The sequence below is a fragment of the Pituophis catenifer genome, unplaced genomic scaffold, assembly GCF_029215685.1.
Source record: "Pituophis catenifer annectens isolate HBS135680 unplaced genomic scaffold, rPitCat1.0.hap2 SCAF_15, whole genome shotgun sequence".
NCBI lineage: Eukaryota > Metazoa > Chordata > Lepidosauria > Squamata > Colubridae > Pituophis > Pituophis catenifer.
In genome coordinates, this window is record NW_027256895.1 from 6,834,308 (window position 1) to 6,846,017 (window position 11,710).

General features: G+C 40.5%; 1 protein-coding gene across 1 annotated transcript; it reads left to right on the forward strand.

Moving 5' to 3' along the window:
* The first annotated feature begins 1,394 nt into the window (after positions 1 to 1,394).
* LOC139324830 (vomeronasal type-2 receptor 26-like) lies at positions 1,395 to 6,615 on the forward strand. Its single transcript, XM_070954581.1, has 4 exons — positions 1,395 to 2,180; positions 4,032 to 4,259; positions 5,138 to 5,264; positions 5,717 to 6,615. Exons 1-4 carry the CDS (start codon positions 1,395 to 1,397, stop codon positions 6,613 to 6,615), a joined length of 2,040 nt encoding a protein of 679 aa, XP_070810682.1.
* Positions 6,616 to 11,710: the final 5,095 nt, after the last annotated feature.

An 11,710-nucleotide genomic window follows, 5' to 3' on the forward strand; every position in this document is an offset into this window, starting at 1 on the left:
CTAGCAATTGTTGAAGGATTGCTGCTAGTTAGTATTTTGCTATGTCTTTCTGCAGGACTTCAATTTGGCTTTCTTTGCTCTCCCTTCTGCAATTGATCCCACAACTCAATATGTTGGCTCAAACTCATCAGTCAAGAAAATCTTTTATTACAATCATAATATAGAAAATTTAAATCACAAATTAGAGTACAAAATTAATCTTATTTGAGAGGGTACCCTCATGTTTTGGATTGACCACTATCTGTGGTGAAATCTGGAGCTGTGCGAAGAGGAGGATAGAAAAGGCAGGCTATCACATGGAACATAGAATAATAGAGTTGGAAGGGATCTTGGAGGTATTCTAGTCCAACCCCCTCTTTAAGCAGGAGACCCAATGCCATTTCAGATAAATCACTGTCCAGTCTCTTTCTAAAACCTCCAGTGATGGAGCAACTGCAACATCTGAAGGCAAGTTGTTCCATTAGTTAATTGTTTTCAACATTAGGAAATTTCTCCCTAGTTCTAGGTTGCTTCTTTCCTTGGTTAGTTTCCATCCATTGTTTCTCATGTTGCTTTTGGTGCTTTGGAAAATAATTTGACCCCCTCGACTTTGTAGGAGCACCTCAAATATTGGAACATCTGCTATCATGTCTCATGGTTTTAGGAAGGATTTCCTTTCAACCACTTCCTGAAATCAAAGCTATCAGCTTCCAGCCACTTGCAGCCCATTCCCAACTCAAAGCCATCAGTATTTTCACTGCTGTCCACAACTCAACTCCAGATTCCACCAAGCTATCTGACAATAGGTCACAACTCTCTTTGGTATGTCTTGGTTGGGTCTGATAGTAATAACTGAATTTAAAACTCAACTGATTTGCCTGGAAATTGTTGAACGATTGGGGATATGTGGTACTTTTGGAGATATCTATAATAATTGCAGTAAATGAACACATGATTAATCCTTTCAATTCCTCCAGAATCTCATGGGCATAGTTTTTCATGTATAAGTATTTTATTTTATCTGCTACAAATAAGGGAAGAAGGTAATCCAGTAAATCTAGCTCTTAACAATCCTTTCCTTAGGCTGAGAAGAGTTCACAAGCTCAGCTATTTAGCAAGTTTCCAGATGTTCTAAGGGGATGAACATACTGGAACTCTGTATTAGGAAACAGTATGGTTGTAATCTAGTTAAATTTTAGATGTGAAAATATTTCATCATGGGGTTTCATCATCTACATAGAATTGGACAAATGTTCAATGTAGGGAGACCTTCATTAAATTTCTAACAAGCAGTCTTCATATTTTTCCCATGATTTTCATAAATAACCAATTTCTCTTTTTTGTTTGTTAAGTTGACTTATGGTTCCTTTGCCCAAGAAGACTTTCAGATTACTAAATTATTTCCACTTTATTGCATGGTCCCAAAAGAGGAGCATCAGTACACTGGACTTATACAACTTCTTCTCCATTTTGGATGGACATGGATTGGACTCTTTGCTTTTGAAAATAAGGAAGGACATTTTTTGAAGAAACTGCAGCCATTGCTTTCACAGAACGGGGTCTGTTTAGCTTTCACAGAAAAAATTCCCCAATATCTCGACTTGGAAAACTTGTCCAAATTGAGTAATTCAGTCTCAATTATTTCTGATAGACTGATAGATCAGAAAGCAAATGTTTTTCTTGTCTATGGAGATTCATTCACAATAGCGTGGCTCAGAAGCATCATGTTTCTACGTGATCCTGAAAATAAAGAGAGTGCATCATTTAGGAAGGTTTGGATCCTGATGAATCCTATCGATTTCATCCTGATGGGAGCTCAAAGGAGCTGGGATCTCCAGATGTTCCAGGGGGCTCTTTCCTTTGCTGTGCATTCAAGAGACATTCAAGGCTTTAAAGAATTTCTTCAAGTCATCAAACCTTCAACCCAGATAGATCAATTTCTTCAAGATGTTTGGGAACAATTGTTCGATTGTTCATTTTCAAATACAGAATTATCTTCAATGATGAATGAAACCTGTACTGGAGAAGAGAATTTGGAGAATCTACCTGCACCTCTGTTTGAATTTCAGATGACTGGCCAAACCTACAGTATCTACAATGCTGTTTATGCAGTGGCACATTCCTTGCATGAGGCAGTGAGATCAAAATCCCAACCAAGAGAGATTCAAAGGGTTGAATTTCCAAATCTGATGCCTTGGCAGGTAATCTTTCCATGCCACACCTATCGTGTATCTCAATGATTATCCACAATCATCCACAATCTAATATATTTTATTTACCCTGGTCTATGGCTGCAACTCAATAGAGAAACTGAGGCAACAAAGTCATTAGTTTTATAAAATAAGTGGATGAACATAAACTGTATGTTTATTAATTTCAGGATAGTCAGTGGGATTTACTGTATGCATCAATTTTCATTGTATATATAACTTTTAACTTCCACATAGAATTGGCCTGTCTTGTAAATTTATCCAACCTGGTTCCAAGAAGAATTCGACTGTATTGTGTCCAAAGGCAGTCTTTCTTTTATTGTGCTCCCAAAATGAGCCTTGGTAGTACAGTGGTTTAATGCACCCTGTTATTAACACAGCTGCCTGCATTTACTGCAGGTTCGAATCTCACCAGGCTCAAGGTTGACTCAGCCTTCCATCCTTTCTAAGGTAGGTTAAATGAGGACCCCCATTTGTGGGGGCAATAAGATGACTTTGTATAAATATACAAAAGTATGAAGGCTATTGCTTAGCACATTGTAAGCCGCCCTGGGTCTCCGGAGAATTTAAAGAATTTAAATTTAAAAAAAAAATATATTTATGAAATGTAGACATTTCACTTTTCTTATTAGCTTTTAAATAATACTCACCAGAGCCATGAGGGCGCAGTGGTTAGAAAGCAGTACTGCAGGCTCCTTGTACTGGCTGCAGGTTATCAGTGGTTTGCAGTTTGATGCCCACTGACTCAAGGTTTGACTCAATCTTCCATCCTTCTGTGGTTGGTAAAATGAGGAGCCAGATTGTTGGGAGCAAATGCTTGACTCTGTAAATCACTCAGAGAGGGTTGCAAAACACTGTGAAGCAGTATATAAGCCTAAGTGCTATTGCTATCCAAATTTATCCTCAACCAGTTCTCTAATCTACTTCTCCTTGAATCACGAACCTTTCAGAGTTGGGATGCAGAGCATTATCTCTCTATAAATGTTCAAGAGGAATGGACCAAATGTCAGTCCTTTTCACCTGTGTCCTCCACCCTTTAAAAACTCTGTTTTTAAGAATACACACACACACACTCACACACACATATATATATTTGTTTACGTAGATTTTCATGGGTACAGGTATGCAAGGCTTGGTGTATTCGGGTCTTTTCCCGTGCTTCTAGGAGCACGAAGCTGAAAACACCAGCCTGAAGATGACGAATGAGACCTCATCGAAGCGTTGCCAAGACAGTTCCAATTTTATGCAGGAGAAAACCCGAATATCCAAAGACCTACAAATACATATATATATATATATATATATACTCACAATCTCTCTCCCCTCTCTCTCAAAAGAATTAAGTCTCAGATGATAAAATCTGACTAAAGGAAATTTGTCAGGACTCATGATGTTAAATACGTTTCTACTAACAAAGAACAAAAAATGTAGGATGAGTTTAGATATGGTCCAAATTTGATTGTTTAGTTGTTTAAATAGTGAATATAAATCATATCTGAATCAAGTTGTGTAATGTCAATCCCTTGTTTTGATTTTGATTTGTTAAATGCTGTTGTTTCATTTTTTTCCCTTGGAAGTAACATTAAATTAATACTCGAACAGACCTGTGTCTTTCTCTGAAATATAGATTGTCTATATTCTATGTGTACTTATTTGATATGAATACGTATCTATATTCTAAGTGTACTTATTTGAATGAGTAAGTGAAAGTTAAATATACTGGCCACTTTTTCATTATCATCCTTCCATCTCTCTCTCTCTCTCTCTCTCTCTCTCTCTCTCTCTCTCTCTCTCTCTCTCTCTCTCTCTCTCTCTCTCTCTCTCTCTCTCTCTCTCTCGTAGCTCCATTCATTTCTTCAAGGCATTTCTTTTAACAATTCAGCTGCGGAGAGAGTGTTCCTGAACCAGAAAGGGGAAGCAACAGGTGGATTCGACATCACCAACTTGATCACTTTTCCAAATAGATCTTTTCAGAGAATTAGAGTTGGAAGGATGGATCCTCATATTCCCAATGTGAAGGAATTAATCATTGATGAAGAGCTGATTGTGTGGCACCCAGCTTTTAACCAGGTGTGGACTCATTTAATCAACTATTCCTCGATCCATTATGATCCAATATTAAACACAGTCTCTTTAGAAATCTAATCTGTGATTTTTGAAATGGCATCTGTACAACTATTGTCAGTGATCAAGCTTTCATCAAATTGACAAAATGACATTACAATTTAAAAGAAAGGTATTCACATTTAGGTTGCATTTCCCTTTGAAATGCAGGAGTCACATTATTTCCATAATATTGTAATCACATATATTTCTTTATTCACCCTGACATTCTCCAAACATGCCCTTTGCTCATCCTTATAATGTCAGCATTTTAATGGATAGTATAAATATGTGATGGCTCAGTGCTGAAAGACACTGAGCTTGTCAGCAGGAAAGCCGACAGCCAAGGTTTGAGACCTGAGCACCACGCAATAGTGTGAGCTCCCCTTCCTGCCTCAGCTCCTTCCCACCTAGGAATTCAAAAGGATGGAAATATAAGTAGAGTCATAGGTACAATTTTGGTGGGAAGGTAGCAATGTTCCTTGTGCCTTTGGCGTATAGCCATGCTGGCCATATGACCATGGAATATTTCCAGTGCTGGGAGAACCGGTTGTTAACTTTCTGAGCAATTTGGCAAATTGGTTGTTGGAAGAAATCATTAGGGCAGAGAACCGGTTGTTAAATTACTTGAATCCCACCACTTAATATATCTTCAGACAATTCTGACTCCCTCGGCCAAGAAATACTGTGAGCACTGTGCCCTAGAGCTGAAAACAACTGGACAGGGAAACCTTTACCTTATAAAAACACCTGGACTAACCCTTTGAGAATTCAAATATTAACAAATTAGCAGTACAAACTGCTTAAAAATCCTCTTTGCAGAAACCTTTTATGTTTATCACCAGGTTCTTCCAATTTCTCTGTGTAATGACCATTGCTCCCCTGGATACTGGAAGAAAGGGTTGGAAGGAAAGCAATTCTGTTGCTACGACTGTGTCCTGTGTCCTGAAGGGAAGATTTCAAATCAAAAGGGTAGGTTAGACATTCCAGCAAGTCCTCAATAGAAGCAAATTGTAATACACTGTTTTAGTGTAGCAAGTAGTTTTTTGAATTTTTCAAGGTGAGTATTCATTTCTATACCTGTGAATCACAATGCCCATGAGAGCTGAGCTCTTATATCCACCCCTACAGATTTCTTCTTTGTGTTTTGGAAAAATGGGAAATGTCAAATTGGTCAAAATTTTAAAATTTGGAAGATTTATTAGACAGGACTGTATTTCAGTGAATAATTGCCCTTTCCATTGTACTTCTGTTATGGTAGTCCCAGCTTATTCAATGATGGAAAAACTTCATTTCCATAGAAACATAATCCAACTGGTAGTAAATAGGAAAAAAACTTGAGCGGGATAATTGTTGGTACTCATAAAGAATATTATTTTCAAAAATATGGAATGTATAAAAACATGCCTTGGCTTTTCTTTCAGATATGGAGGACTGTTTTCAATGTTCAGAAGATCATTATCCAAATAAAGAAAAAAAAGGATGTATCCTGAAACTGCTGGTCTTTCTCACTTTGGAAGAAACCTTAGGAATTGGTTTATCCTCAGCAGTTCTTTGTTTCTTCTTCTTGACATCTTGGGTACTTGGAACATTTATTAAGCACAGGGATACTCCCATTGTGAAAGCCAACAACCGGTCCCTCACCTACACCCTCCTTGTCTCTCTTCTGATCTGTTTTCTCTCCTCTTTGCTCTTCCTCAGCCAACCTACCAAGGTGACCTGCCTTCTCCGACAACCAACTTTTGGCATCACCTTCTCAGTGGCTATTTCTAGTGTTCTGGCTAAAACCATCACCGTGGTTGTGGCTTTCATGGCCACGAAACCGGGTTCTCAGATGAGGAAGTGGGTGGGGAAAAGATTGGCTTTTGCTGTTGTCCTTTCATGCTCTCTATCACAAGTATGTATTTGTATTCTTTGGCTGTCAGCATCTCCCCCATTCCCTGAGTTGGACATGCACTCAGGGCTCCAAGAAATGATTTTACAGTGCAATGAGGGTTCAGCTTTCTTCTTCTACTGTGTCTTGGGCTACATGGGTATCTTGGCCATCGCCAGTTTTATTGTAGCTTTTCTTGCCCGTAAATTACCAGACAGCTTTAATGAAGCCAAATTCATCACCTTCAGCATGTTGGCCTTTTGCAGTGTGTGGATCTCCTTCTTTCCAGCCTATCTGAGCACAAAAGGCAAAGCCATGTTAGCTGTGGAGGTCTTCTCCATTTTGTCCTCCAGCGCTGCATTACTGGGATGCATATTCTTGCCAAAGTGCTACATCATTGTTGTACGGCCTGAGCTAAACCACAGGGAGCAACTGATAAAGAGGAATTAACAAAAAAGAGCCTTGATAGTACAGTGGTTTAGTGCACCCTGTTATTAACACAGCTGCCTGCAATTTCTGCTGGTTCGAATCTCTCCAAGGCTCAAGGTTGACTCAGCCTTCCATCCTTTCTAAGGTAGGTGAAATGAGGACCCAGTTTGTGGGGGCAATAAGCTGACTTTGTATAAAATATACAAAAGAATGAAGGCTATTGCTTAACGCATTGTAAGCCGCCCTGAGTCTCCGGAGAAGGGCGGCATATAAATCAAATTTAAAAAAAAACAAAAAAAACACTTGGTGTAATATTTCTGGCTTTGAGAAATTGCTCACGAAAAAAAAGAGACAAGGATTGTTTGCTGTCCATAGGAGACATATAGAAGTCCTTAATTCTGACAACAGAGGATTGATGGAGGATGATCCTGACAACTAAGATTTATTGTAGTTGCCAATTGCAAAAGAAATGCTCATGCTGCTGCATTTGCAATCATTCTCCAAGATACTTTAATTAAACACCTTCCTTCTTTCAACACCCAAAGATTGAAAGACATTGAAAATTCAGTTGCTTTGTTAGAAGATTAGAGATATTGAATCAAATCATGTTCAATGTTTGCATTTTACTTATTTATTTATGTAGAAAATTTATATAGCCACCTACTTGCTCACAGTGACTCTAGTCAGTTTACAACAATAAAACAAAATATAGGAATTAATTTTTAAAAAGCTAAATGTCCTTGAAGCCATTTTGCTTCTCACCTAAAAAGCTTCTTTGGTTCTGACTCTGACCAAGAATTGAAGAAGCTTCTTGGATGAGAAGTAAAATGTCTTTGAGCAAAAGCAAAGAAAGTCCAGTTGCCTTTTGAAAAATCACTTTTGGGACAACCAACAACAAAAGAACCAGCACTCAGGAAATAAGTTGCAGACTATAATTTACTGAGGTAGCAATGAAAGTTTCAGAGAAAGTTTCATGCACCCCAACACACTAGACCCCCATAAATTAATAAGATACAAAGAATTACTGGACCTCCAAGGAAGATTAAAAACACAGCAGGAACTCAGGGAACAAGGCATAGAAATAGATTGGCGGCCCTACCTACATATACAAACTAGATACAATAAAGACAATGAGGAAGGAGGAATCGACATAAATCCCAACCGACTAGACAAATTATTAGGAACTAAGGATGGAAATTTGATTTCAAAGATATACAAATACTTATTAGAATTTGACCTAGCAGAAAATTTAGTTAAAGGACAAATGATAGCTTGGGCAAGGAACATTGGCAAAAATATACAATTAGAAGAATGGGAAAGAGTATGGGAAACCAACTATAGAATAACAAAATCCGTAGCATATAAGGAGAACCACTACAAGATGTGGTACAGATGGTATCTAGTCCCTGCGAGATTGGCGAGGATGTATGCAAACCTTAATCCAACGTGTTGGAAATGCAAGCAAGCACAGGGAACCTTCTTTCATGTCTGATGGCTTTGCCCAAAAATTAAAAAATATTGGATAAAAATAAAAAGTTGCATATCAGAAATAATTGCAGAGGATATTGAGCTAGAACCAGAATTTTTTTTGTTAGGAATGCTTAAACAAAACATTAGAAAGGAAAAAAAGTACCTAATATTACATATAATTACAGCAGCTGGGTTAGCTCTAGCACAAGTCTGGAAAACAGATCAATTGCCAACGGAGCAGCAAATAATTCAAAAAATTTACACATGTGCAGAAATGGATAGACTAACATTGAAATTGAAAGATAAGGAAGACTCTCAGTATTTTAAGATATGGGATAGTTGGTATGAGTGGATAAACCAATGGAAAAGAAGATAAAGTCAAAACTTAGTAAGAAATTTAAAGTAATAATTATACACCGTCATTAAGGGAAAAAAAGGGAAAATAAGTTCTTGTATATATGTGTACTTATATACATTATATATACCTTATTTGTTGTTTGTTGATATTGTTGATTGTATATTAGGTTGTGAATGTTTTATACAATTTTATGTTTTTTTTTTAAATCTAATAAAGTTTGTTTTTAAAACCAAAAAAAAAATAAAATAGAAAGTTTCAGAGAAGACATTCAAGTGTCCTCATGTGACAATATACAGGAAGATAAGGATACCCTGAAGAATACACAACCTACTGAAACAGAGCCATGGAAATTGTGAAAGTCACACCCAGCAACCACAATTTTTCTTTTCTTTGAGTATCAGTTCAATATTTCCTACTTTTGTTCGTTTGGACTTCCCTGCTCAAAAAAAGATTGCTCCATTCACTCATAAGTGACATTTATTTTATTTTATTTATTATTATTTGTCAAACATGTAAGATAACAGATATAAGTATAAACATGATTATGAATGCAGGATAAGGATACGAATAAATGGGGACAGTAGGACAGGGATGGTAGGCATGTTGGTACTGTCAAATATAAATGCCTTACTCATGCCAGGGGTCAACAGAGACACAATAGTGCAGGGGTTAACATCAACACCCACTTGGTCAGCTCCACCCACAGACCACTCCTTACCTGAGTCTCCGCCCACAGGTATAAAAAGTAGACACACTCTTCCCCATTCCCCACTTCCAGATGCAGTATGTGATGTAATGATGAACCTGTAAATAAAAGAGACTTGATCAATCAATTGACTCATGTCTGTTATTGGGCCTGATCCATGGATCCTGTAACAAATATGGTAGCAGAGGATGGTTTGATGGCCCAATAACCTCCAAACCCACAACGAGGACCCATCACTGCCTACGAGATGGCGACTTCTCCGAAACAACGGGATGGCAACCCAGCTGGATCGCCAGGGAAGGCAGAAACCACGACAGACCCCAAAGCCACCGCAACGGAGGAAAGAGGGGAGACCAAGAAAGGAAAAATAACAGACCCTGGTGACTGAGAGGAAGAAAGACTGCGGCTCGACGTCCTACGACTGCTAAAGGAGCGAGCCAGTGACAAGAACCTCCTCACGGACCTGTGAATCTTCATAATGGACCGCGAGGTGGCAAGGAGCGAGGAAGACTCAGATCTGGAGCTCGAAGAGCTGGACTCGGTGAGTGGATCACCCCAAAACGACCCCACGGCAGTCACCGAGCCCCACAGCCCTGCTCAAAATTCAAAACGGTGGCCATCTTTGACCACATGGTCGGACAAGATGGCCAACCCCCACCCAATCGGAAGCCGGAATTTAAAATGGCCGGCGCGCGAAAAATGCCCGACCCTAAGCGGCGATGAAAGCAACTGGGGTGAAGGGGCAGAGTCCAATTCGGACCACGGATACACCCCAACCGAGCGGCAAGTTGACAAGGCCATGAAGACCCTTGCCGCCGCCTTCGGCCCAGGCCTCAAAGTCTCTAGAGGGGAACCGGAAGGGCCCAAGCGAAAGGGAAAACGAGGGGAGGGGCACCGGAACACCCACTCGAGGGTCGAGGATGCCCACGCCAGCATACCAACCCCCCTGCGCACCCCAAGGATGCCGCGCCACCGATCGCCCAGGCCGCGCACCCCAGAACGCAGGGATTGGGGCAGCTACTTACTTTCATCACCGAGACTCCAACGCCGTCAGGATCTTCACCCCGAAGAAGCCGCTGCAAGCCAACACCTTCCAGAGCGCACCTGGACCCCCCAGACTGAAGCCGAGGCCTACCCGACTGATAGAGACCTCTACGCCGGAGCTGCGATGAACAGGTCCTTCCACGACGACGGCAGAGCAGAAATGGACTTCGCGCATGCGCTGTTTCGCCTAGAGGAAGAAAAAAGAAAAAAACTGCAGAGAGGGACTTTTAAACTACCGGCAAGCGTTCCCATGCCGTATTGCTGTTATAGACACATAAAGAACCATGGACAGCAGCCTGCAGTAAGTAATTTTGCAAATAATGCTGGGAACTTACCAAGTGACTTTCCAAAGTTGAGGATGGATGTGGGCAATATCCTAGAGTGGTCACAGCAGCTTCAGGTGGTGTTCCTAAAAGAAAACATGTCACATTTTATTAATGACCCCCAGAGAGACCATGGACTTTAGAGTTGGACTGTGTGCACCATAGGGCATTTTACCTTTTAATTTCTAGCATATCTCCCACAATTTACCACAGCATTGGTCACAATCTCACTGTGTCGGAAATCATACAAAAATGTTTGGGTTATTTCACAGTGAAAGTGTGGCAACCACCACCCAGATTTCCAAAGATTTCTTCTCTGCTAGAGTCAAACCAGGGACCCCCATAAGTGAGCACCTGGTGTCCCTAAACGCTACCAGGGCAGAACTTCACCTTAGGGGGGAGGTCATATCAGATCAGATCATGAAGAGTGTAATAATTAACTCTTTAGATCACTCATGGGACAGTTTCTTAGCACACTTAGACACCGTTAGTCTAAGCCTACTGTCCATTGAGAAGCTGTCCAACAAACTGATCGCTGAAGACAATTTGAAAAGGAGCCGCTCTGGCTCCTCCAGGGAACATAAACACGAAAAGAAAGTAGCCTTCCAAGACAGACAGCATAGCGCAACAGAGTGCTATAGCTGCGGGTCAAGGGGACATCTCAAGAGAGACTGCCCCAAGAACTACAGAGAGAGGAGCAGACCAGAACATAGGTTCAGACAGACAGAGAGACACACTTCTGAGGAGAGATACAGACGCAGAGACTCACCCAACCCCAGAGACAGGAGGGGAAACAGAGATAGCTCACGTGACAGCAGAACAGGATCATTATATGGGATAGGGGAGCGCACTCACACTTCATGTCAGGGTAGGGAGGCCAACTCTTGGCTTCTGGACTCTGGGGCCTCCAACCATACAACCTTTAACCAAAAGCTGCTCTCCTCATTCACAGAGGAGAACTTTTCAATCAAGGTTGCAAACCAAAGTGAGGTTAAGGTAACAGGCAAGGGGGTGGTTACGCTACCAGGCATAGGAAAAATAGAGGGGGTACTACTGGTCCCGGAGATACCCCACAACATATTAGCCGCATTAAAACTCAGTGAAGAATCAGGGATTAAGGTAACCTTCGCAGAAGGGAAGGCTCACGTTAGCAAGGGTAGAGAGGATGTAAGGAGAGTGACAGTCAAACAAGGGCTACCATACATAACATTCTAT